The 27,280-nt window shown below is 38.9% G+C and overlaps 2 protein-coding genes across 7 annotated transcripts; both read left to right on the plus strand.

The window, feature by feature from the left end:
• Positions 1-5,464: 5,464 nt before the first annotated feature.
• Positions 5,465-11,722, plus strand: LOC131301848 (protein TIFY 6B-like). Of its 2 annotated transcripts, none has more exons than XM_058328322.1 (7): positions 5,465-5,924; positions 8,347-8,519; positions 8,963-9,228; positions 9,594-9,684; positions 9,811-10,132; positions 10,806-10,863; positions 11,364-11,722. In XM_058328322.1, the coding sequence occupies exons 1-7, from the start codon at positions 5,840-5,842 to the stop codon at positions 11,419-11,421; spliced, it is 1,053 nt and encodes a 350-aa protein (XP_058184305.1). In that variant the 5' UTR covers positions 5,465-5,839; the 3' UTR covers positions 11,422-11,722. The 2 variants fall into 2 exon arrangements, with proteins under 2 accessions (XP_058184305.1, XP_058184306.1); XM_058328323.1 differs by having other exon boundaries at positions 5,470-5,924; positions 9,137-9,228.
• Positions 11,723-16,712: 4,990 nt separating this feature from the next.
• LOC131301849 (cysteine protease ATG4-like) lies at positions 16,713-25,938 on the plus strand. Of its 5 annotated transcripts, XM_058328328.1 has the most exons (10): positions 16,713-16,857; positions 18,038-18,110; positions 18,304-18,624; positions 18,733-18,818; positions 19,051-19,101; positions 19,252-19,631; positions 24,236-24,374; positions 25,026-25,081; positions 25,206-25,276; positions 25,389-25,938. In XM_058328328.1, exons 3-10 carry the CDS (start codon positions 18,417-18,419, stop codon positions 25,607-25,609), a joined length of 1,212 nt encoding a protein of 403 aa, XP_058184311.1. In that variant the 5' UTR covers positions 16,713-16,857; positions 18,038-18,110; positions 18,304-18,416; the 3' UTR covers positions 25,610-25,938. The 5 variants fall into 5 exon arrangements, with proteins under 5 accessions (XP_058184311.1, XP_058184308.1, XP_058184307.1 ...); XM_058328325.1 differs by lacking the exon at positions 18,038-18,110 and having other exon boundaries at positions 16,714-16,857; positions 18,159-18,624; XM_058328324.1 differs by having other exon boundaries at positions 16,756-16,857; positions 18,038-18,624.
• The last annotated feature ends 1,342 nt before the right edge of the window (positions 25,939-27,280 follow it).

Genomic DNA, 27,280 nt, shown 5'->3' on the forward strand with positions numbered 1-27,280 from the left:
CTCATATGTAAATACAAATGGTACAAAATAGGTACTAAAATATAGGGTAATGTGAAAAGTAGGTATAATGATTACATGTCCCCTACAAAAGTTAAAATTCTTAAGAGGGATTCTTATTTACGAACGGATGGAGTATATGTATGAGAAGCACTCAAGGGACACAATCTTTAACAAATTTTGGGATTCAGGATTGGTGTTGTGCAGCTGCTGTACAGCACGGTACTGCATGACTCGAATGTCGTCGGCAATCCAATAGTTCAAATTTCATCTCGGCAATGAACGGCCTAGATGCAACATGGGTGTAGATGAGATTTGAACCATTGGATTGCCAAACGGACGGCATCTGAGCCACACAGCACAGTGCTGTGCAGTTGCTACACAACACCAACCCCCAATCCCAAATTTTGACACAGAAATAAAAAATAAAAATAAAAACCTTGTGCAGGACCCATTTTCAAGTCTTAAGCAAATGATCGGAGCAGTTCGATTTGTTTAAAACATATTTTAATAGATAATCGTAAAAAATCAACTCATTCGGATATCGGTATGGGTTTGTTCTATTAATTTAGTTCTACCTTTTTTTGAACTAAACAATAAAAAATGAGTAAAATATTTTAGATCAAAACAAACCGAACCTCAAATTACTAAAAAAAAAAAATTACCAGCTAAAATTAAAAATAGTACTAGCTAAGAGTCCTACCAAAAAAATTTATGTGGCCTTTAGGCCTTTGAAAGCACCATCCCAAATGAATTCACTTTCTTCTCATCTATCAGAGCTCATCATCACTTATTTAAAAATAAATAAAATATTCCTCTGTTCTAAAAAAACCAAAAAACAAATAAGCCAAAAAAAAGAAGAAAAAGCGCTGTTCTAAAAAAACAAAAAGGGTAAATTCCGTTGACCTCCCCTGAGGTTTATAACAAATGCACGAACCCCCTCTGAGGTTTCTGAAATAGCACTGTCCTCCCTTACTTTATCTGACAACATACATTTTGGCCCTTCCGTTAAGTTGCCGTTAGACTATTAACTGAAAACTATGCGGTCAGCATATTTTAATGATTTATTACCCAATATATCTTTCATAACTCTCTTCCATTTCTTTTACTAAGAAGTAATTCTATTACCAATTTTACCAAGCTCTACTTCATTTGATGCATCTATCTCCACCGAAGCACCTCTCATCATCCCATCCCATCCCCCCCCCCCCCCCCCCCCCCCCCCCCCCCCCCCCCTCCCTCTCTCTCTCTCTCTCTCTCTCCATCTCCACACCATAATTAGTGAAAATTGCCCCTAAATCCAAGAGAGATAAAGAAACAGATTGGCTAGGTATGGAAAATGGGTGGGTGTGTAATGGGTTTGTAGAGAGAGAAATAGATTCAATAAGTTTTGTAATATAAGTTTGATCAAGTCACAAATTAGAATAACTACCCAATTCTATTTCTCGATTGGACAACCAATGTATAACCAGGTACATTTTCAAAAAATGTAAGCATTTTCAGTGGGGTCCCATGTTTTATCGACCAAATCGCACAATTGAAGCAATAACGGAATCAAATCTCAATAGGTTTGTAACAGCACTGATTTTTTGTCAGTAAAAATTTCGTTAAATATTTGAATTTTATTTGAATTACTTATTCTTACTTTCAGTAATCAGATTCTAGTCCTTCGGGGCTAATCAAATTAGATTCCAACCGACTACTTGGAGGAACCGAGCAACCAAACTCACCTAGTTACTAGATGAACCTTTTGAACCTTTACCCATTAGTCAATAGAAGTTAGGGTAATCTTTGTCCATTGGACAATAGGCCTCTCATTAAAATATTTTGATAAGTACAAAGATATAGTATTATATATGTTTTAAACACATGTGCAAAGTACATATATGCATTGTTTATTGGGGATTCTCCCACCCTTCTATTATCCTTTGGTTATTAACCACTAGAAAAATTATTATCCATTGATTAATACCATTAGTCATTCCTTTGATTGATTTGTACTTGAAAGAATTGAAGATTTGACTTGTACCCTAAGATTCTTTAGTACTTTATATTATTTTTTAAACTAGACATGTGCCTATTGATTAATCTTTGTCCTTAGGATTTATTAACTTATATATAGTACCATAAGTACATATGTATACATATATATATATATATATATATATATATGTATGTGTGTGTGTGTGTGCATAAGTGTACTAGTAAGAGAGAGAGAGAGAGAGAGGCCGTGGGAGAGAGAGAGAGGGCCAGTTGGAGAGGGGGAGAGAGAGAGTGATGTGTGATGTGTTGTGTAGTTGTACAAGTTACCTAATTAGGCCTAAGTCTATTTTGCCTAATGCCAACCCATTCTAGTCTCTTCCTAGCTTCCAAAGTACACCCTAGCCTTGCCTAGCTAGGTTATAATTACCTAGATTCACCTAGAAAGGCTAAAGATCTTATTTGATTTTATAGCCTTACACCTAAGATTTGGCCTAAGATTGGAGTGAAGGCTATGACTTGATTGAAAGGTTTGATTTGACAACTTAATGGAGCAAATCTATGGAGGATTTGGAGAGAGAGAGGGCCGGCCATGAGAGGGGAGGGAGAGCCCAAGATTTTGGCTATAAATAGCACCACATGTTTCTCATTCAACTCACATCTTCACCTAGCAACTTCTCTCTCCAGAAAAATCTTGTTCTTTCTTTGTTCTTGCTTAGTTCTTCTTTGTTCTTGAGTGTTCTTGAGTTCTTCAAGAAACTCATCCAAAGCCGCCACTAAACCGCCATCCGACCACCCTTCGATCCATAAAGTAGAGTAGTGTTAGTCAAGAAGAAGTTTCGAGAGAAACCATTCTCTTTCGAAGCTCCCGAAGGCATACCGTAGGAAGTTACTCCGTCCGACCACCGACTTGCCTTTCGTAGTCGTCACTACCGCCAAGAAGAACGGTAGATTCTCTCTATCTACTACTCCTAATTATATGTAGTGCATCCTTACTTACTTATCTCGAAGTATTTGTATTTTTGATATTTAAGATGGTTATGAGTATGCATATATGAGTTGCTTGTATTACTTGTGGTGTGATAAAGCATAAGTGATTTCACTCCAAGGGCGTCCGTACATGTGGCATTGTGCTTTTCGTAAGCATAAGTGATTTCATTCTAAGGGCGTCCGTACATGTGGCGTTATGCTATAAGTGGTGATTGAGCCTGATAAGTAGTATTGAGTTGGATGATCTTGTTAGAATGTTTCATGCTTACTTTTGTCCAACCGCGGAGTCTTTGCATGTAAACGAGACACGAGAACTGAGAAAGTAGAAACATGGCACCTAGAGTGTGACTAATGAAATGAAATGTTTTCCGAAGAAGGAAATATTTTGAAACTACATTATGACCGGTTTTGGTGCATAATGTGAGTTGTGTGTGCCAATGGAAACCCGGCGCGGCAGAACCATTGTGAGGACACTCGGGAGATCGGCGCGGCGGAACCGAGATTGGGTGTGTGGCTTGGTTGTCCGCGGTACGGAGCCAATGCAATTGTGTGCCAATGGAAACCCGGTGCGGCGGAACCATTGTGAGGATACTCGGGAACCCGGAACGGCGGAACCGAGGTTGGGTGTGTTAAACAAATGATTTTAAAAGGTGGATTGGTATGTGAAAATGTGGACACGGTCTACGATGAGTCGCGTAGGATAAACTCAGAAAATCTTGGATACCAACGATAGTTGATTAACGAATATGGATGTGTCGTTGTTAGCTGTGTTTACATGTATCATGTGGAAATCGATGATTGTATAACCTGTTGTTTGTAAGTTATGGATTAGCGGGTATGAGATTGTTTTGCTGAGCTTTTGTAGCTCATGGTGTTACCTTTGGTGACCCTGACATATTATATCGGTGGCGACGCTGATATAATGTGTGAGACCTTATAGATGTTCAAGACAAACAGTTCACCGTGGAAGCTTTTGGAGCAGAGGAGCTTGCCAGAATGGAGAAGCAAGCGGAGCAGTAGTTAGGAACCCTAGCTATCTCCCTTGTTGAGTAAATGTACCCTTTACTTATGATGTATTTATGATGTAATAATGAGCCAGACTCTCTTTATTATGTAATAAATGCCTCATTAACGTACCCAAAATTCGGGGCGTTACAAGGTTTACGAGTACAAGCAACCAAATTGCACATTTGAAGCAAAAAGATAATCAATTCTCAATGAGTTTACATGTATAAGCAACAAAATTGCATAGTCGAAGAAAAAACAAAACCAATTCTTAATTACCAGAAAAGAAAATCAATTGCAGTGGGTTTACATGTATAAACATTCAATATATATGCGAACCAAGGCAAAAAAAGGCGGCTTCGTTGCCGACAAAGTGGTTCTTCTAGGTAAGTGCATGTGAAACCCATTCTTAGCGATCCTTTCTCCTTCAGAACTTTTTTCCGTTAAAAGCGAACTCCTCCTCACAAGCTTGTGTAGAATGTGGATTGTGGTTAGGTTAAAAATTGGCAAAAAAATACCAACTAATTTTTTGACATAAAATCAGGGGAAAATGACGACCCATGATGTGTTTTGATAATTAATACCCGTCAAGGACATGCTAATAACATTTGTTAAGCTGAAAAATATCCTTGGTGGGTATTAATTATCAAAACACATCATTGGCCGTCATTTTCCCTTAAATCAGCTAAGATCGGTGAAAAATTGGGGGATTGATTAATAATTTAATATAGCAACGGGAGTAAAATGAGCAAAATAATTCCCCAAAAATCAATGAAACTTTGGTCACTAAAAGTGGGTTTGAGTGATTTGAAAAAGTGGCTTAACGAACAATGGCAAAAGTCGTTGATGGAGGCTTGTGGAGGTCAAGCGGCTTTTGGGCACGATTAGCTGCTCATTAGATTGTGGAGGAATAGGGTATAAGATTTGTGAGGTTGACCAGGTGGTGGCTATGGTGGCAAAAGAAAGAGATCGGGAGAAAGAGTCGTGTTGTGGAGTGACAGATGGCAGGAGGGGCTTTTGGTCATTAGGTTAGCAAAGTTGATCTCGCTAGAGGCAAGACAACGGAATGGGGGAGTTTTTACATTGTCAGGTAAAGTAAGGAAGGATAGTGACATTTCTGAAACCTTGGGGGAGGTCTCTGCTCTTGTTAGAAAGCTCAAGGGAAGTCAGTGAAATTTACCCAAAATCGAATAAGCAATTTAAAAAAATGATCAAAAATAATAATAATAATAATAAGCAATTTTAAAATAAAAGAAGGATGTATTTAAATGGGTGAGTGTCGTAAGCATTACGTTGGTACACTCGACAATTCCTCGGTCGATGCAGCATATAAAAACTCCCCGGCATTGCCGACAGTTGGGCTGTGTTCTTGCGCCAGTGGACCAAATGCTCGCGCACGTGGTGAGTTACCGGACGAACCGGTGTGCATGACCTGATATATCGGTCACCCGTGGTCATCTGCCTTTACACCCTACATTATTTTACTATACGTAGGAGGAGGAGTACTGGAGTAGTATTTATCAATGTTATATTAGTATATCATACGGTCCCGATCTAAACATACATTAAAACACGCATACATTGCACACACAAATAGATAAATCAATTACTCTCTCTCTCTCCTCACTTTTTTGCTGCAGTTGAAAGCTTTCCGGCGGATGAGTTTTTGGCAATTTCCTCTCTCCACTTCCTCTCTCTAGCTTCCACTCCACCACAGAGTTTCAGGGTCGAGTTTGGTTTTAGGCTCCGCGAGCATGCACAGGGCCTTTTGTGGTGTTTGATTTGCAGGATTTTGGGGATTTAGGAGTGGGGTTGGGTGGGAATTTTTGTGGGTTTTTTTTTTTGCTTGTCTGATTGAAATCTGAAAATGGAGAGGGACTTTATGGGTTTGAATTCTAGGGATTCTGTGGTTGTGGTGAAGGAAGAGGCTGTTGAAGGATGCAAAGACTCAGGTACTTTTTACAAATAGCTAAATTGCATCGATGGGGTATTTTTAGGACTGAGAAATTATCAGTGGTTTAAATTCTGGTTGATGGATGTTTTGATTTTGTGTATGTGCTTCAATTTCGTGGCCTGGTTTAGTTGTTGCGATTTATTTGCTATTTTACTTGTTTTTGTTCCATTTTTTTAAATTTAGTTCTGTATCGGGTACTCCCTCTGTCCCAATTTGCTCGACCCTTTTGGTTAATCGTGAATTTTCAACTAAAAAAATAATGGATTTATGAGATTTTTTGAAAAAGTTTTACACGAGTTTTTTTTTTTTTTTCTTTCTCAATGAGATTTATTTATTTATGATAAGTCTTCTCTATGAGATCTTTAAATTGGTGTAAAATTTTTTGGAAAAAAATCATGATAATATATTTTTTTTGCGTGCAAAATGTACTGTTACCCAAAACTGTGCGGTTACCTAAGAAGACAAGCAATTTGCGACGGAGGGAGTATTAACTTTGATGTGGTTGTATCTTGTGCCAGAGGTGTGGATTGGGTATTCTTTAAATGATGTGCTTCTCTTGCATTAAGGGTGTGTTTTGGTAGACTGTCACTATCTTGTTGGCCGACTCTTTTTTTTCCCACTATTTTTTGTTAAAATCACAGCAAATATTGCGGATTAATCATTTACCTTGACGAATAGAATCTAAAAACCAAAAGATTATGACAGAGAAGTTAAGAAATGACAATTTTTTCTATTTTGGGCAATATTTTTATACTTTTTCCAATTCTTCTCATTGAGATTAATGATTAATTCAAACCTTTTTGACAAAAAGCGAAATTATACGTCACTAAACATCTATAATACCACTGTTCTTTAGGACAGATTAATTAGTTTAGGCTCCCAGTGCCAGGGCAATTTATGTTAGGTAGATGAATAAGAACAAACAGAGGGTTTATGCTATTTTCAGTGTTCCAATTCAGGAAATCTATGTTTGCAAAATTGTTACAAATAGTTATGGTGCAAATTTTAGAGTTTAAAGAAATTGATTTTGAAAATCGGGATCCAAAACATCGAAGTTTATACTTCTCAGAACCATTTTTGAAGGAGCTTTAAATGCTACTTGTTTTTCCCAAAAGCAGAAGCTGTGCCAATATTATTTGACAAAAGAAGAAGCTGTACCAAAAGCTATTGCAAACACGCCCTTTGTTCGGTCTCTTTAACTTCAGACTCCTTTTGTCCTTTAATGGCTATGTGTATTTTGGGCACTCCTTCAAATCCTGGATTTTGGGTTCTCAGCTAGTTCTCAGATTTATGGACCGTATTCAACTAAGTGAAATCCTTTGTTTTCCTTTTTTCCAGTCTAGAATGATCTGGACTCTTTGAACCCTAATATTGGGTATTGTCAGGGTTATGTGATTCATATAGCTTGACGAACTTGCTGTATTTATAAGTTGATTGTTTCATATAGCTTGACGAACTTGCTGTATTTATAAGTTGATTGTTTTATTACTCTTGCCCATGGTATTCCGTACATCGTATTGCTGAGGTTTGCATTTGGGCTCGAGTAAAAATAAATGCGGGTAATTATTGCGTTGATGTTTACTTTTGTTTGAAATTGGTACATTAATATCAACTTAGACAAACTTTTTTGTGAGATCGTACATAACGTTACCCCAAAAAGGGAATGAAGAAGCAAAAATGGATATGTACTCCACTATGAAATGGACCAGTGTAGTTTGAAGACTGGCCACAGTTACGACGTTACGTGCATATTATGCAATCTAGATGCATGATTTTAGAAGTAACCAAGCAAGGACAAGAAAATTAAAAACCTTCTATTATTCAGCTGCTAGTGGTGCTTCCAAGAACCACAGGGATTTTCCCCCTTTTCAGATTTTGTCGATTTGCAATCATACTTCGTAATTACAACTCTGGGCCTGGCAAAATGGGTCTGTTTTCTGCAGTGTTTGCTAGAGACCACCACTGAAAGTTCTTAGCTTTTATCGACGCACAGACTACTGCTACTATTGCCACAAAAAGTCGGAATTATGCATTAAGTACTAAGCACTGCCTATGGTCATAGTGTCTTTAGTCCCTATGCCACTTGGCATGCTTCGTCGGGATTGGTGAGCCGGCATTTGAACAGATGCATTATGTGAGAACAATTTTTGGAATATTTAAATATATGCTATCACATGAGCTGATGACATAAACTGAGCAAGTTATAACTTCTGTCTTAAGGATAAGGTAAAACCCATAATTCTCCTTGTTTATGGCTTATATGCTCTGATTTAGTCTAAAAGGTTGTGCCCCTATTTGTTACTTTACTTCATGATTTCATCAAACTTTTTTGACAATTGATGTCTCTTTATGTGATTGTTTATCAAATTTAGACTGAAACAAGAATATGTTTTGGATCTAACTGGGTATTATTATTTCAGGAGTTCAGTGGCCCTTGTCAAACAAGGTTTCTGCCTTTCCTCATTTCATGTCTTTTAAGGTTGCTCAAGAGGAAAAGGCACCAAAGGCCACATCTGATCCCGTTGCCTCTTCTGGATATATGACTATATCAACTCCAGATGCATTTGACGCTACTCACAAACGCCAAGTGCAGGTTTGGTCTATTCATTCGTTTGAAGAATTGTGTATTTTCATTTTGAGGGGTTATGGTTACCACATGAGCACTAAATTACTCTAGTTTTCTCTGTTTTGAATTTTACCTGTTTTATATGCATCACACTACGTGACTTGGCTTTTTTTAGAAATCTGAGGGAAGAAAGGGTCATTTCAGTTACCATTGCAAATTGTGTGATGCACGGCTTCTATTTTTGGTATTGCTTTACGCGTTTAGATGCTATAAGAGTAGGTAGATATTTTCTTCCATGGTTTTTCCTCCTTGTCCAAAAAGATGTAAATAGAAGAAGAAAAAGAAAAAAATCTATTTTCAGATCTCAAACTAAGCAACCATCATTGACAAGATTATCGGCAAAATTTCAGATCTCTAACTAAGCAAACTGATATGATTGTTTTGTTTTTTTAATGATTCTACTTTTTTAGCAAGTTAGTATTGGGCAAGGCGGCACCCATTTTTCAATGACAACTTATCCCGAGCAACACAATGCGGTTTCGGTGCATCTTTCTCATGATGTTAAGATGGCAGCTGCAAATCAACCAGTTTCTGTTTCCATAGGCAATCCTTTATTCACAACCCATTTTCTTGGTGCTGCTCAGAACTTTGCAGGTGCAACCGCGAAGACCCCTATTGTGGCACCACATTCAATAAGCCCTTCTCTTGGTTCTGTTGCAGGAACCACCGAACCATGGTAACAAATAGTTTGTAGTTGGCTACATTTAATCATTTCGTAAATTTGCATACGGTATAGGGTTGCAACAATTTGGAGCATGAAAAAAAAGTGATGAATGAAATGCTTGACCACTAATCACCAATCTAAGGAATCTATGCTTTGTGTCCCAATTAATTGTGATCAGTACAATTCCTTTTTCTCCGTTTCTTCTGTCAAGTGTTAAATAGTAGTGCATTAAGTTTCACATATGTCCTACCTTTTTTAGTAGTATCCCATGCCAATTTAAGCCTTTCCTTACCCCTATCATTTCCCTTAAGAGGAATGGTATCCAAATTACAAACAGAAAATAAATAACATTAATTGGGAGTGATATGTTTTTGTAGGTTCAATTCCAAGTCTTCTGGGGCTCCTCCTCAATTGACCATCTTCTATGCTGGTACAGTGAATGTGTACAATGACATCTCTCCTGAGAAGGTTTTCTCTCCCTCTCTCTCACACGCTTGCACAAAGGAAAAACTTGTTTCTTTTTTTAGTCCTCGTAATGGAGATCAACAGAGATTTATTTTTCTATGTGGGGTGCTGCGGGTGCATTTTGTTTAGGCTCAGGCTATAATGTTCTTGGCTGGGAATGGATCTACCCCTGCTTCAAAAATGGCACAACCAAGAGCTCAAGCTCAGGTCCCCGTCTCCATACAGGCTGGAGGAGGGGATGGTGTTCTTATCAATCAGCGAACTAATACACCAACTGGCTCTGGCCTTTCAAGTGCTATGTCTGTTTCTTCACATCCAGTTGGTCAATGTGGTAATGGGACCACTACCAATCATGAACTGATGGGAGTTAAACCAACTGGGGCTTCAAACTCTAACCCTCAAAATGTAGTTACTTCTCTAGGACCTGCTGCAACTATCATGACACCATCAGGTATGTCATCTTTGACGAACATGGCCTTGAGTGAGTAGATTTGTGATGCAAGTAACCTGATTATGCTTCGTGTCTTAATTAAATCTACGCATATCCATCAGATTTATTCAAGTTTTATGTTACCTGGATAAATGCCACTGAATATTTTTTCCACTGGATGGGTTGTAGTTATTGTTAACTTAATTAGTGCTTGCTACTTTTGGTATTTCTTAACCTCTCTTAACATTTTTTGGCTGAAATTATGGTTTTGTTTTCCTTGTAACAAATACTTCTTTCCTTGCTGTTATAGATGACAACTTTTAGTCGTGAAACAATACCCAATAACTGGATCCCAACTCTGGATTGTAATTCTTTTGGGTCTGGCCATTGCCAACAGTTTGGATTTTAAGGGCCCTAGTTCTTGTAGGGTACACAAATCTCTTGGTAGATAATATCGGTTTGTATTTCTATTTTTGTCTTGAACTTCTTCTATCAAGCGAAAGCTGCGAAACATAGCAAAGTGCCAAAGTTACGATTTCTCTTACTGTAAAAGCTGTACTACCCCCGCGCGGCATTCCTGAAGCTTAAAGAGCGTGGAAAATATTTCACCTCTGATTAGCAATGTCACCATGAATATGATCAGATTTAATAGTTAGGATTGCTATGTGTACTGACTCTCTTTCTCTTTATGCAGCAATTCCACAGGCTCGCCAAGCATCTCTAGCGCGTTTCCTCGAGAAGCGCAAGGAAAGGTACGCTGCTATTCTTTCCTCTTGTCTACGAGAGTATAGTAGAGTAATATTCGTAAAGATCTCTAACTGCTAATTGAGGACAGTTTCAGTGATGAGAAGTACCTCAGCCCTCAAGAGAGGCTTTGTTTGATAGGTTTTTGAGGATAGTGCTTGACACCTGCATGCTAACTTGATGCTTATGATGCAATAGTTGGATTTGAGAGATCACTCATAAACCCATAGGGTATGCCTGTGCACGTTATACATTATAGTGATCGAAATGGAAGACACAGTACGCACAACTGCACCTCTTAGCGGTTTTGTTTTCGCTCTCAACCATCTTGAAACTTTTGTACTGGGGGATTTGTTTACTGTCCAAGAGGATCCATCAGTTCAGATGCATTTTCCAAAAGATAATATCGTATGGTGTAGAGTAGAAACAGCTCCCTCACATTTCAGCTGTTGTAATCAATGATTGGCTCAACTATTTTAACTGACGAGGTATGTGGTATCGCATGCAGGGTGATGAACTCGGCACCATACCTCACCAAGAAATCTACAGAATTTTCCTCTCCTTGATCAAACGGTGCCGCTTCTCTGCGACTGTTGGTGCAGCTACGGGTTATCTCTCAACCAGCGACGCAAGTAGCCAATCTAACGGTCAATTTCCATTGCGGCAATGTTAGCGCATATTTTTGTAGTAAATGTATCGTTATGGCTTTTGTTGTCCTTTTTCATTTGTGTAATCCCAACTTGCTAGACTTGAAAATTTATCTAACTTCCTTTGCTGAGAGAGGAATACCATGGCTCAAACCCATGATGTGGCATGTGACACCACTACGGAACTCAGAGCTTGGTTATCTAAGTTCCTTTTGTTCTAGTTTGTTATATACGTAGTATTTTTCTGTTCTTTTCAAATGAGGAACAACATTTTAGTAACTTGAGGGCGAAAGCCTTTACATTGTAGGGGTGAGAGAAAAACCAACCGACTGAAGAAAACCGAAAAAAACGATCAATCGGTTCGATTTTCATTCCGGTAAGGGTGGGTTTGGTTGGCTTCGGTTTGGATTGACCCGAGCAATTTTCGGTTCGGTCTAGGTTACCTGGAAATTTCTCTCGATATACCTCAAAATCATATTGATTTGGACTGATCAATCAAAGTCGTACATCTTAAACCCAGAAAAATAACAAAATCTCGGTTGTCCATCCCAATCTCAACCCTCCATTTCAAGAGGGAGGGCTTTCTTGGACGAACATGTGCTGCTCTATTGCAATGTCTTCTAACAAATACTCCACAAACATGAAACATGACTCATTACGGTTTGGCTTAATAAAAAAGATAAATTATTTCTTATCTTTTTTTTTTTTTTTTTGTTAGTGTTGTGTTAACTTTTTAAAAATTATTAGTTTATCTCGACGAGAAATTTAAAAAGTAAGATAATATGATCAAAATCTTTAAAAAAATTCATTAAAAAACAATCAATCTGATCGGATGTTAAACTTAAAATAATTTCAAGAAAGTATGAAAAAAGAATTATTTTTAGGACCCGTTCTTCTAAGATTATTAATTTTTAAGTATTTATTTTTCGCTTTACGAAAAAGGTGATTCTCTCAGAAACATCACCTCTAATTAAAAAAAAATATTTATTTTAATTAACGGAACGAAGCCCCTCCATCATTCATTGAGATTCATGGAAGTCACTTTTATCGAGGAGTTCAGGTTTGTGTGTGCGTGTATAAAGGGTTCACTCTACCTCTCCCTAGTCAGCAATTGCATATGTGAGTTGGTAGGTGAAGTTATCCTCTTGCCCTCCTAAAAAAAAAACTAAGTCGTGCCTACCCGTTGTGGTGGTGTTCTACCTCTGGCGCAGGCCTCTTGGGCCTGCCTATCGTAGTGCTGCGATTCGCGGTGAGGCGCTTGGGCCTGCGTTAGTTGGGCTGGCTCATACATCGGGAGTTTGGGTTTGTGTGTGTGTGTATAAAGGGTTCACTCTACCTCTCCCTAGTCAGCAATTGCCTAGCAGCCTAGGTGAGTTGGTAGGTGAAGTTACCATCTTATCCTTTCTCAAAAAAAAACTTTTATAGAGGAAGAATCAACACAAAACACGTGTTGTTATAAAAAAGATAAGACCAAATGTAGTGAGTGGCCGAAATTAATTTCGTACACGTAGTTACCGTAGTTTTCTCATTTTCTCTCGTTGCGTAATCAATTTGTATTGGCGTCGGCATGTTGATTGAAAATTTCACAGACCTCCCCTCAGGTTTTTGACAAAAGCAAGAACCTCCCTCGAGGGTTCAGAAATGTCCCTAACCTCTTTTACTTTACCTGACAATATACAAATACCCATTTTCCATCTTCTTTCCGTTAAAATCCTAACAGAATCTCCTGAGTTCAGAAAAATTGATTGTTAATTGACAAAATTACCCTTGTCTTCTCTCGCTTTCTCTCTGTTATGGTCTCTCTGATTCCTTTTAGGGCAACACAATAGCATTTTCACATCTCTCCTCTCTCCCTCTTTTTTTATACATTCACAGTAGAGATACATCATCAAGTTCCATCACCTGCTCCAAGCAAACTACCCAAAATTAAAAATCATTCTTAACCCAAATTAGTTCTCACGAATGTTCCTAGTTAGATACCATTTCAAAGTTCCCATCTATCACGAATCCCAATGCCCCGATTATTAATTACTCCGTCCCATTATGTTTGTCTGGACCATAAAATGAGGATGTAAAAATAATACAATTTTTGCAAGAAAAATTCAAGAAAAAAATCAACAATTTTACTAGATATAGTTCTTTTAATTTATGAAAAATTTCATATCATATAGTTTTTTTTAAAAACATTCTTTTTGCAGCCTCATTTTGCAAATGGAACAAACATTATGGGATGGAGGAATATAACACCGCAATGTAAATTCACAATGCATGATGAAGATCGAATCACATCATTTGTAATGTCTTCACCGATTGAACAACAAATGAAAAACCTGGTTTGCTTCTTCAAACAAGATCTTAGAAATTACAGAACAAATTTGTCCAAATCAATTAACAAAACAAATTTCGAACGGTTAAGGAACGAAATAGGTTTACATGTACAAGGGACCAAATGCACAATTGAAGCAATATCTCTGCCTTTCTCTCCAAATCAACCACCCTCCATAGACCCTCCTCTTAAATCACTCTGAATTACACCTTCACAAACCACCATTTCAAGGACAGTTCGTGACCAAAATAAACGAGACTAGAGGGTAAAGTAGGGGCTCCAAAAATCAACTTAGGCTGGTCGATTTGTCGAGTAACACTAGGAGTAGAGGAGTAATGTAATTCCCCAATAAAATTGTTGGGCCCTGAAAGTGGATTTGGGTGATTGCCAAAAGTGGGTTTACGAACGGCGGCAAAAGTCATTGTTGGTTGTGGTTCTTGGGGGTCATGGGTGGGTTAAGGGCTTGTTGGTAGGTGTGGTTGCTGGAATTGTGGAGAAGAGGGGTTGCAATGGGGAGCTGGTGGAGGGAGAGAAACTAAGATAAATTTTTTTTTTTTGGTAGTGATAATACCAAAACTATTTTTGTTGGTGCCAAAACTCCAATGCATAAAAGTCTTATATATTGCACATGGTACAAGCCTTTTGCACACTAGAATTTTGGCACTAACAAAAACAGTTTTGGCATTATCATTTTCCTTTCTTTTTTTTTTTATCCGCAGAAACTAAGAGAGAGAGAGTCATGTGCAGAAAGACAAAGAGAGACAGAAGGGGCATTTGGTCTTTACATCAGCCACGTTACTGCCGTTTGAAGTTAGATAACGGAATGGGGCAATTCTTACATTGTCAGGTAAAACAAGAGAGGTTATTGACGTTTCAAAAACCTCAAGGGTGGTCTCTGTTTTTGTCAGAAACATGAGGGGAGGTCAGTGAAATTTACCTTAGAAAAATCTGGTGGTGTGGCTGATACGTTTGGTGCCACCCAAATTGGTCACGTTTACCATCATGGCTATGTATTTAGCGTGGGGATGGGCCCTATGTGTTTGGTTTTGACATGTGACAATCAACCTTTCTTTTTTTTGTCAAATGTTCAAAGCCAATCAACCAAAATTATCTCCTTGGCTCTCTTTTTTCTTTTTATTATATATTATGTGTCCGGAAATTGGATGCCAATGGAGTCACTTTCTTTGCCCTAATCACAATGTGCCCAGACTTTTGCAAAGGTCTATTTGGGTACAACTCTGAGAACGACCATAAGTCCTTGTCGCGAAAAATTATTCGGAGGCTCTGCAACGTGGTCCTCAAACCTCCCCTTTTTTATGATTGACAAAACAACATTTTATTAGGAAAACTTCTCAAAAGATACAACTAGTAAGAGGAGGGAAAATCCGATCAAAGTTGGATATAGCCCAAGGGCAAAAGCCTAAAACCCCTGACGGGCCAAGCGTAAACACCTAAGGGCCTCTAAAATGTCCAAATAGATACAATTACATCACAAACATAAACAAAAGGGCCTAAAAGCCCAGATCTGCAACGAATAACACAACCCAAAAAAGCTCAAACCTAACCCTACTCTTTAGTGAGACTTCGAACACAGCCACTCAAACCACCACCAGCCACTCCATTGGATCGCCATCCCCAAAAACAACCAAGCCACCTTCGACCAACCCAAGGAGAAAACGAATCGTCGGCAACCCAACCCAAAACCTGTTACGGATGCTCACTCAAACCCTTAAGCAAGAGCCAAGTCATCCAGCAATGAAACACGGTGGGAGCTATGCCGATCTGCCATCCACCACCGCTAAACCCACCACATCTTTAGACAAAACCCGATAACCCAACAGAAAATTGGACAGGAGATCCAAACAGGGGGAGGAGACGAGATCAAGGAAAAGGGCAGTAGAGGAAGACGATTGCTAGAGGAAGACGATTGAGAGAGGAAGGGGCACCGAAAACAAGTTTGGAGTGTTTACCGAAAATTCTAGATAACACTTGCAAATTCTACAAATTTTGGAAAACAAAAAAAAGAATGAAATTCTTAAAATCTCAAAGCTAAGGTTGGGTAGGTTTTGGAGTTTTTCGGATCATATTTTAAGTTTTATGAAAGCTGATTTTTTTTTAAAATTTTTTTGATAGTACCAGCCTTTACTGTAGCTTAATCATAATTTCACAATTATGGTAAATATGCTTATCGGATTTTACTAAAATCTTAAATCTAGGATATGCAGTACAGTCTGGAGCTAGAATCTAAAATTTGTACCTAAACCTATCGCAAACATGCCCTTAGACAAACCAACCTTGAACTCTCTTTTTTATTTTAAAAAAAAACTTGTTAGGTTCCCAAACTAAGGTTCAACATATTACCAACCGACTCTTTCGATATATGAAATTTAAAAAGTTCTAATTATTTGATACCATCTAAATTAAACTAGTTCAAGATTAGCTCACCTATTGAATCCACCGCGCTTAAAGACAATTTCAAAGCTCATTAAATTTTCAAACCCAAAACTTGAACAATCCTGTGCTCAACTCATCCGACACATTTATCCGCTAGAGTCTCCTTCATTGAAGTCGAGAGAGAGAGAGAGAGAGAGAGAGAGAGAGAGAGAGAGAGAGAGAGCAGCTGGGCTATTAGATTTTTAAAACACCCTAACACCAAAAATGGGTTTCATTTAGGCCGGAAGAAGGCTGGGCCGACGGAGCCCAAATTCAAATCCCTGGCACCCATTCATTTGGGCCGGAATAGAGCCCATAATGTTGCCTACTTGAGCCCAATTTTTTCTCAGGCCTCCACACCTTTACACCCAGATCGGCCCAAGTCTTTTTTTGGACTAAGGCCCACAGAGTTTCTTCGGCGTAAATACCACGCGTTCTAAACGTGAGTGGTAATACCAACGCCCCTCTGGCGAAAGCGTGGGCAGGCTTCGGTTTTTAATGGTGGTGTTGAGGTGTCGAGGTCTCTCTCTCTGTCTTTGAACATCACCACTAGCTTCTCTCCTCCGATTCCTCTCTCTCCTCTCTCTTGTTTGCCGGTACGCAACCTCTCTCTCTCTCTCTCTCTCTCTCTCTCTCTCTGTGTATTTGTATCCGTGTGATTATTCGTATGTGTACCTAGTCTTGTACATGCAAGTCGCTGTGAACAGGTTTTTTGTTATTGATTTCTTGAATTCTTGTTCGGTTTGGGGCCGCAAGTTGACTGATTGGAAGCCGTTAAAAGTCCCAATATCTGTTATTTCTTGAAGCTCTTTATCATGCTTTCATGAGAACCCGTAGTTTCGATTCTGTTCTGATTATAGGTTTCAAGATTTGATTCTTAAAAGGACTGAAATGTCAAAGAGATTTCTGCTTTTGTTTTAGAGCTTCTTGGGTTTTATAGTCGTGTTTATGGATTGGTATTTCCTTCACTGAATTGAAATGCTTTACATGATTTTGTTTGTTTGTTTGTATTTTCTTTTTGATAACTCAGGTGTCCGGGCTCGCGTACGCGCACCTCGACTAATCATGGGGGCCCAATCCTTGTTTGTTTGTATTTTACTGTCCTTTTTAGTGGAATTGATTAGTTTAGGCATAAGATTGGAATTTCATGTTGGCGTTGTTTTAGGTATAGGTTTTTTTTCCCTCCCCCTTTTGGCGATGGATTTGTGGGTTAGTGTGATGATATACTTCTCTGGGTAAGATTTTTGTTGCCTATTTCTGGGCATACGTGCGTTGCATATATCACCAGTTTCAAGCTTAGATCTTTGTAAACTAGTTGTGGTTCTAATTATATGTAGTATCAAAGTCAACTGAGCTTAACAATCCCTAATCTCAGTTGCTTTGGGCTGATACATCCTTTTTGATTGGGTTTATGTAAAGCCATATCCTCACTTTGACACAACCTCAACTAGCATCCTGTTTGGCCCACCTATTGTCTTTTTAGCATTCCCGATTAGGACTGATCCGTGCGGGTATGATTGCTTTGCGCAGTGTGTGACCAAACCATCTCAATTTGATTAGGCAGACAATATTTATTTTGTTGTACAGATTTTGATGTAGAATTTGACAAACACTAGAACACAGACATGAATACATATAGTGGGCTAGCGAAAAATTCACCTTTAGCGAATACTAATATTTGTGTATCATTCTTTCGCATACGTTTTTTGTGCCAATTTATATGATGAGCCATTGGCAAGAGACGATGAGCTTCTTTTTGTTTTTCGATGTGTTCAGGTATTTTGGCTTCTCTCTGGGGATCACTTTTCATCTTTTAGCTTTGGACTGCTGGTGTCTATTCTAAATTCAGGTTGTCCCTATGAGTCAGTTCTATTCTTGCTTGTTGCTGTATGATTAGGTAATGAAGAGTTTGCACGAGGGAACTTTAAATCCCAAGCATTGTTGTAAAACTGATTCTAGTTCTCCCATTAGAGTTTTGGGGTCTGATTGTTCGGAACCAGGATCCAGCGACACTAAGAACTCCAAGACTTCCTTATGGTCAGGTTTTTTTCTCTCTCCTTTCTCAATCTTCGAAACACACAGTGAGTCGAAAGGTTGTGGAAAGAAGGGATTCAGTGGTAGAAGTAATGGTTGGACACAAGCTGTGAAAAGAGTTATGAATGGTGGCTCAATGAGGAGATTACAAGAGCGTCTACTTGGGAACAAGACCGGCATTTCTAGTTCAACAAGTGACATATGGCTTCTTGGTGTGTGCTATAAGATTTCTCAGGAAGGTTCGTCTAGTAGTGATCCAGCTAGTTGTGATGGAGAAGCCGCATTTGTTGAGGATTTCTCTTCACGAATTTTGTTGACGTATCGTAAAGGTTTGTTTTATTGAGGGTTGTCCCATTGCTGGATGGATTTAGTTGCATAAAAAACTCATGCTATCATGATGTGCTGGATAAAGTGATTTTGTGTTTGTTAATTCCTAGGCTTTGATGCTATTGGAAATTCGAAGTACACCAGTGATGTAAATTGGGGTTGCATGCTTCGGAGCAGTCAAATGCTTGTTGCTCAGGTGTGTGTTGTTGTCTTGTTTTCTCTTTTACATTGGTCATGGAAGTGTTCTTTTGTTGGCATCAGTAATTTCATTTAGGAGTTTGGGCTTGGCAGATGCTCATTTTGATCCCGTGAGGTCCATTTTTCTCCTTTTTTGGTCTTTCTTTTTCTTTCGGGGACAAGAAGGGATGGTGTTACTTATACTTTATTTCTTTCTATTTATTCGTGAGTGACTCTATTTGTGTCTGCAGGCATTAATAGTTCATCAATTAGGGAGATCCTGGAGAAAATCTTCTCATAAGGTAGTATAACATCAGAGTGTTGTATTTATTATTTCTCTTCCTTATAAGAAGATATATTTGTCTTTCAGTTCTTCTATTTGTGGGATGTGGAGCCTGTAATTAGGTCAGTGGTTATGCTCACGTAGTCATGCAAGACCTTTCTGTATGCAGCCACTTGATAAAGAATACATGGAGATATTGCACCTTTTTGGTGATTCTGAGGCATCGGCTTTCTCTATTCACAATCTTCTTCAAGCTGGAAATGGTTATGACCTTGCTGCTGGATCATGGGTCGGCCCATATGCCATGTGTCGCACCTGGGAGAGTCTAGCCCGCTGTGAGAGAGAGGCAATGGAACTTGAACACCAGTCCTTCCCAATGGCTATCTATGTTGTTTCTGGCGATGAAGATGGGGAGAGAGGTGGAGCTCCAGTTGTTTGTATCGAAGATGCTTCCAAACTATGTTTTGAGTTTTCAAAAGGCCAGGCTAATTGGACCCCTATTCTTTTGTTGGTTCCCTTGGTACTTGGCCTTGACAAAGTCAACCCCAGGTACTTAAAACCCATCTCTTTCCTGGTCATCATTTTTGTTGGCCTCATTATTTTTCCACACAATTTTGATAGGAGTCAAGTATCCATATGCTGAACTTCTTAATTTGTTGCTTTGAGATTACTTTATTCTTGTTCCTTGGCTATTGGAAGTTGGGTTTCATTAGGAACTTGAAATTCTTGGCATCATTATTCCTTCTGTTCGATTAAATACTTGTTTAGACTGTTTCTTTCGCATTGTTACAGGCTTACAACCATATAAATTACTTTTCAGAGGTTTTTGTTATTATGCTTAGCATAGTGGGTTTTCATGGAAGCACCTGGCCACCTGCTACAAGGTCATAGCTTGAGAATGAGCACTGCAGTATAAATTTTAGGCCCTTTTTAAAACGTGTGTTGGTTCTCGTTGGCTGTAGTAAATGCTTTGTGTTGAGTCTCTTTGGGTGTAGTAGAAGCTGTTACTGTAGGCGCTCACCTCAAAAGACAAAAGTACTTGCACCTAGGTATGAAGAAAGACATCAACCTGACAATTAGACAATATTTCCTTTTTGGAAACATACCTTCATGACTCTATAGGTTTGGCTTGAGGATTTGAGCCAAGTACCTTATTATCTAAGCCTACCAGTTATCTTCTTTTGTGTGTGTGTGTGTGCAAAAAGTGGATATTGCAGATAGGCTACTCTACATCTGCTAGGGATTGTAGTCCTTAGCACCACGAGTCATCCACTAGGGATTATAGTCCTCATCACCACGTAGTCAACTGCTTGGCGCTAGTCGGGAGGAAGAGAGGGGCCTTGGCCGACTAGTCGGGGACTCAATGGGGAGATTAGTCGGTTTTTCTAGTTTTAAATAAACATCTCTCGACCTCACCCAAAATTTGAGTAGGAAATGACGCGAGTCTGGGAAGAAAAGAATTGAGATTATATTAACAACTAAAAGGTAAATAGTAACTAGTAGCGAATAACTACTCCAATACAAAGCTCGATGTACAAAGTTCAAAACAAAATGAAATTAAGTACTTCCCAAAGGGAAAAAAAAGTGTAGGCCCTATCCCCTCTCTCTCTCTCTCTCTCTCTCTCTCTCTAACCCTATCCTTCCCGTAGAATACTAGCACCTTTGGGAGCTTGGAGGCGGCACTCTTTCTTCTCGCCGGCCACCCCTCTAGCTTGCAACCTCGTCTCTTCGAAGCCCTCCACAGCCTCCGTAGTCCAACCTCCATCGGTGACAGTGATGGAGGATCTGTTCCACCTCCCTCTGCTGAGTCGGCTTCGATCCAAGCCTTCATGAGGGTCAGATCTGATCTGCTGAGATCGCGAAATTTTAAGGGTGGTTTGGCGCTTCCTCCGGCGAATAAGTGGCCAGATCTAAGGTGGCGGCTCTGGCGAAATTTTCGGTGACCGGAGGTTTCTTTTTCCGTTTTCCGTTTCATTTTTAGTTCTTGTTTATCTCCTTTAATGGAGATTTTTGTTCTCTGTGTGGAACTTTCTCTATACTCTGTGGGTATTGCTTGTACTTGGTGAGACACAGTGGTGATGCCATAGTCTTAGTAGCGGGGTCGTGTATTGCCACATGGCGGGAAAAAAAACTACGATTACTATATTAATAAATGACCCCATTGTAATTTGATGATGACACCACACTAGATTATTTTCCCACTTGAACTCCACCCTCCCCTCTGTAAAGTTGAGTTAAAACACCACTGCATTACAATTTGATGACAATAACATTAGATTATTCTCCCAATTGAAACCCACCTCACTCTCTATGGACAAATTATTTTGTGGTCTTGGGGTATTGCCACGTGGTGCCCCAATACTGCTAAACACTGCATATTTCCGTGGAGTCCACCGCTAAGTGTATGGACCCTACGAAAATGTGTGGTGTTGATGGGTGTTAAGACGCCACTTGGCAAAACCCCATTGAATGTAATTGTAGAAGCTCGAGTTCTTTTTTTTTTTGGTGAACTCCAAAGAATTTTATTAGTATATATTTTATTTCTTTCATTTTTTAGATGAAATGCTTGTTGAGCTTTTGATGTGTTTTTTGCCGAACTTGATAATTGATTGTCATTTTTTTGTTATTTATAATTGGTAAGAGAATTTATGCTTATGAATGACCCCATGTTTATAAAATCCTGGAGTTGCCACTGGTGAGACATATGGATAACCCGAAAGTTGAGTATCGTTCTTCCCAACAAAGGGCTCCAGATTTTGGGCATATTTTGATGATAAAAAAAAAGTACTTAGCACATAAAATAGGTATATGATAAATATTTTGGTTTTGTTAAATCTCACTTGACCCGCTGTATTTAGGGTTTATTAATACTGCCCGCTAAACCCTAAAACTTTTAACAATATAACCCTAGCCGACTAATCCCTGCCTAATTGCCTGTCTGGTTAAATTGGTAAAGCTCAAATCCTTGGAAAATTAGACATAACAAGGTTGATACAGTTAGTTGAAAAACGTGAAAAAGAGATGTTTACTTCATATAGATGTTGAACCCATCTTCATGCAGCAAGGAATTCCGAGTGCTTATCCATTGGACCAACCACTTGGTGGTTGAGCCTACCAATTATCTACTTTTGCATGGTGAGTTGCCTCATACTGACATCCCAAATGATATCTTCGGTCCGTGGCTTCACTAGAGGAAAGGAGCCTTGTTTTCAAATCGAGCTCTTAAAAGAATAAGGTTTCTGACTTACAAGTACTTAATTTAATTGAGTAGGGCCTAAATGTTGTAGCGAAGGTAAATAGAGATGAAGAAGAAGGGTTTGACGAAGAGAAGTCTAGGCCTCACGCCAGCAAATATATATTTCTTCACACAATCATCTTTAGAAGCCTTTTTTCTTACCACTGGGATTCCAAGCAGTAGTGGTAAGAGAATATGAACCTTCATTGTAGATTTAGAGGTTGGTTTGGGGGAATTGAATATGTAAGATCCAAAGCGAACCATCAGGATTGTGTCTTCCCCGTGTATCCTTGACAAAATGATCGAGAAGAAAAGGTGTGTTTGTTTTTTATGTTTGTTGTGAGCTGCAAAACTTCATCATTCATAAGAATTGTAATTTCTTATTCTTGCCAAAAATTGTAATTTTACCATGATTTCAGCATGTTTGCGATTTTAGGCAGTTTTACAGCGTTTGGTAAGCCTTAAATTTAGTCTGTTTAGGGTAGTTTTCAATATTTTCTTAGTTCCTTTCTTTAATCAATTATGGGGTTTTCAGGATTGGGATTCTTTTGCTGTTGATAGCCTTGTAAGCCTTGGGGTATTCAATTCATAGATTTAGTTCTTGTGATCTTGTCGTGCGCACACTGAGTCATTTATTTATCCTAGGTCAATATGGGCTAGTGCCATAGCAATTTACCATTTCATGGTTGTCGACTGCTAGTTGTAATTATGGACAAAAAGCTATAGTGATTACCTATTTCATAGATTTAGGGGCTAGGGTGCCATATGGTAGGAAGTCCTCAGGCTCCTCACTGCTTGTCAGCTTACTAGAGTTGGTAGAGTTCATTTTAGATTTTGTTGAACAGATTCAACTAGTTTTGATTGCTTGGTGAATGGTGGCAACATTTCTAGAGCCCTGGTTGAAGTTCTGGGAAAAGAGCTATAGGATGACGCATGTAGTAGTTCCAATTGAGCTTTTTTTAGTTCAACATGTGGTGGATCTACTTGGGTAAATCCTATCTTGAATAGATGATATCTAGGTGGGAATGAGGTTTAGTGGCTAGTGCCTAGTTAAGATATTGCTAGTTCACCTTGGTTTCTTATGGGATATTCTATTATCAATACAGACACGACACGACACATGGACACATCATTTCTCTGAACATTAGGACACGGACACGTCAAATGTAAAGAGTAACTACTATAGAGGTATGTTATGATTTGCATATAAATGTTGGAGACATTTTAGTGTGTCCTTAGCATGTTCTAAGAGTGTTGCCAACATGTCCTAGAGTATCCACATTGTGTCTAAGTGAAAGAAATACAATAAAAACATTGGACGAGAATGTAGGCATGTCCAATATGTGTCTGGAGAGTGCCGTGTCGTGTCTGTGACCTACACGTGTCCAACACGGATACGTGAGGCCGGTAGATGTGTCCATGCTTCTTAGGTCATAACATCTCTCGTAGCAGTAAGGACGCCGACACCATTTCGAGGAATCTGTTTCATACAGATCTTAATATAACATCTCGACTTTTGCTTCAAAATCTGAAGTCCAAATCCATACATGATATGTACCATCCAAAAGCAGCCTAAAAGTTTTTAAACTTCTTTAAAAGTTCAGTGAGGATCGAGTGTCTATTTAGGAAAGAGGAAAAGAAACTTTTTTCAAGTTAACATCCTTCTCATCTAAATTGTTGAGAGGCGGTCTGCTATATAATGTCTGTGAATCAGGGAAAAGAGAGAAGAAACTGTGAATCGGAGTGAACGTTGAGAAGCCTAGTGAAGGTATCTGTGAGTTTTGAAATTAGACTGAAAGCTTTGTTTCTCTCCTATTTACACATACATAGATTGCTATTATTATTGATGTTGCAATTTTTGTTGGGAGTATGCACAGCTTGCTACCACAACTGATGGACTTGTTGAAAATTCGATCAGGTACATTCCTTTGTTGGGCACAACATTCACCTTTCCCCAGAGCCTTGGTATCCTCGGCGGTAGATCTGGTGCTTCAACTTATATTGTTGGCGTGCAGGATGAAGAGGCATTCTATCTGGATCCACATGAGGTTCAGCTGGTACAGTGCCATCTTAATTGTTGTTTATTGCATATTTTACCGCATAAATATATCCTAAATTATTTCGAACTACATAAGTTAGGGCACACCTAGATCACAGCTATCTGTTTGTTGTCAGCTTAAAAGCAGTCTACTCCTTGTAATTTTGTAGCTTAAGTTGTGGCTGTTTTGTCAAAATGACATAGTTCTCCAATATTAGCTAGATTGCAGAACAATGTACTTATCTGACCCGAAAACTCATTTTTCACTGGTTGGACTTTCCTACTGTGATTAGTTTATGAGTTCATGAAGAATTTGTATGGGTGCTCATAAATATCTGGGGTGAATGGTTTTTAGATTAAGTGAGGACCAATGGAAAATATTATGTTTTGTCCACTTGTTCTTGGGGAGCACTTCTATAGCTGAGATCTTGTTCTTTTAAGAGGTTTAGCCAGAAAGCTATTTCAATAACCCCATTTTGGTTTCTTGCAAATCGATCTCAGTTGTGAACTTAATTCTTCTAACATGTTGGTTTCTTGCAAATTGATCTTCGGTATTACTATTACCGTTAGTAAGTGGGATATGTCAGTTTGACATCTGATTTTATGGGATTGATTGTGTTTGAATATCCATGTTTTACCACATTTTCTCCTTGGCTGGTTGCTCCATCAGGTAGTCGATGTCAAGGGAGATAATCTGGAGGCTGATACTTCTTCTTATCACAGCAAGTAAGTTTTGAGGCAGAGTTTGGTTGCTTGACTATCATCCTCTATTTCGTTTATGCTTCTTCTTCTGTTTCGTGTTGTTTATTGCTTTCTCCTAATCTGCCGGTTGCTGTTGTAATGGTTCTAGCATTTTGCGGCGTGTCCCCCTTGATTCCATCGATCCATCTTTGGCAATTGGGTTTTACTGCAAAGACAAAGGTATTAAACTCCCCGTGCATTTATTTTGTAGGATTGTGAGTATTGCGCTTTAGTGGAAAAAAATGAAGCTCTCATTGATTAAAGTATTATTTGTGTTTTTTCCTGTTGGTAGATGATTTTGATGAATTTTGCAACCGGGCTTCAAAGCTAGCTGATCTGTCAAAGGGTGCTCCCTTATTTACCGTCACTCAAGGCCGCAACATTTCAAAGGCTTCCGGTAACTATGAGATGTCAAGCGATGGTGGTCAGATTCAACAGGACGGGTGCTCTGATGTGATGCCCGGGCATGACGCCGAGGATTGCACACAAGAAGATGATTGGCAGTTTCTTTGATTGAAGTACTTAAAATTGTGGCCTGTGGCTTTTCAAGGTTGCAATTTGGGGTTGGAACACTTGCACGTGATCCCATTGGCAAAATCACAATGTCAATTTAGTTCACATTTATATTCATTAATTTGTACACGTGTTAGAGTTGTTCATGTCAATAGGTTTCTTTTTAACACACACAACCCCCAGCCCCCCCCCCCCCCCTCTTTCAGTTTCAAGGTAATACCTATGATGATGTACCGCAGTTGTTGTAAGGTAGTGCAGCCATTCAACCTTCACCTTGTGTGCAATTTGAATGCTGATTTTTTGGGCAGTTTTACGCCTTTTTGTCTCTCTTTGTTCTGTCATTTCTTTGGGAGCATAGTCACCCTGAACCTAGCATGTGAGACGTAAGACTGACTGTTCCTTTTTGCAGGTTCTGTTGTAATTGTGATGTTTTATTGTTGGTGGTAATTTGAGAATTATGTAGGGCTCCTGGGGTACAATTGCGCTCCGAGCCCCTTTAGCAGAACACATTTACGTGGGGTTCATTTATTTAGTCCTGGGCACCTCGGTAATGGAGCTTGGTTTGACGTCTAAGACGTGCTTTATGATAATCAAAAAAATAGGGTGGTCTTACTGGATTTTCAACTGTCCAGCTTGAGTCCAACTATTGCTGAATGATCAAAACTCAACTGATGCACTGGAACTTGAAGTCTGGAAATTTCAAATTATATTTAGCTTTTCTAGCTCAGAGGATATTTGAATGGAAATAAGGTTTGTTTGTTTTTTTAATTTTTTGAGAAACCATAAACCCAATAGGATGAGTGTTTTTTTTTTCTTTTCCGTCAGAGAAAAGTTGATTAATAGTGGAGGGACTTTTTCTGGGCATGGTCCATTGCCGGGTATTCTAATAAGCTAAAAAGCAAGGAATTATCACAAGTGTTGTAAGGAATGAAGACGTTACGTTGCACTGGCTCTGTACTACCTTGAGTTGTATTCGGCTTTTTAATTCAGACTCTACAATTTACAATCTAGGATTTATAATCCACCAAAATAATCTATGCTAAACATCCACTTAGGCTCGATGGAGTAAAGGACCAGGGATCACTATTTTTCTTTAGCACGCCACCTTGGCTCGTTAATTTTAGCTCCTTAAGCTAGCCACTCTTTGTAGTTGTGTGGAAATCTCCTGCTATAGCAGCGTCATGACATCCAACAGAACATTGTCATATTACACTTCTATATATAGTCGCCAACCCAACTACGTCCACCGGTGCAGTGCACACCCTAGCACGTGACGGACGGTGCACCTTTGGTCGGTTTTCATAGCATTTTCATATAGTCGCTAGCAATGCCGACCTTGACATTTGGGTTGCCCTAGCCCAATCTCAAACTTTGTTGCCCACTTATAATTAAGTCATACAAATTAAAAATATATACAAGTACCAAAAAAAATCAAAATTGCATTGTTATTTTTGCTTGAATAACATCAAAAAAAATCAACATCAAAATGTAAACCCCGGTTTTAAAGAAAATAAATTCTCCTCACATTTTTTGAAGCAAAATTGTCAATTGAGTCATCATACACTACTAATCCAAGAACTCGGGGTCGTTCCGCTAACTTTTGGATTTTTAGTTGATATATGTGAGAAGAATGATTTGTCTCGAAAAGCGTAAAAAGTTAAAAAACCTCAA

The sequence above is a fragment of the Rhododendron vialii genome, chromosome 9a (genome assembly GCF_030253575.1).
Source record: "Rhododendron vialii isolate Sample 1 chromosome 9a, ASM3025357v1".
Classification (NCBI taxonomy): Eukaryota; Viridiplantae; Streptophyta; class Magnoliopsida; order Ericales; family Ericaceae; genus Rhododendron; species Rhododendron vialii.

What these genes read in the sequence shown, in the direction of transcription:
- LOC131301849 (XM_058328325.1), top strand. Translation starts at nt 18,162, where the DNA reads ATGAAGAGTTTGCACGAGGGAACTTTAAATCCCAAGCATTGTTGTAAA. An exon ending in TTTGTTGACGTATCGTAAAG is followed by an intron (nt 18,625 to 18,732) that starts GTTTGTTTTATT and finishes GTTAATTCCTAG; the next exon opens with GCTTTGATGCTATTGGAAAT. An exon ending in ATCCACATGAGGTTCAGCTG is followed by an intron (nt 24,375 to 25,025) that starts GTACAGTGCCAT and finishes TTGCTCCATCAG; the next exon opens with GTAGTCGATGTCAAGGGAGA.
- LOC131301848 (XM_058328322.1), top strand. Translation starts at nt 5,840, where the DNA reads ATGGAGAGGGACTTTATGGGTTTGAATTCTAGGGATTCTGTGGTTGTG. An exon ending in TGAAGGATGCAAAGACTCAG is followed by an intron (nt 5,925 to 8,346) that starts GTACTTTTTACA and finishes TTATTATTTCAG; the next exon opens with GAGTTCAGTGGCCCTTGTCA. An exon ending in GCAGGAACCACCGAACCATG is followed by an intron (nt 9,229 to 9,593) that starts GTAACAAATAGT and finishes ATGTTTTTGTAG; the next exon opens with GTTCAATTCCAAGTCTTCTG.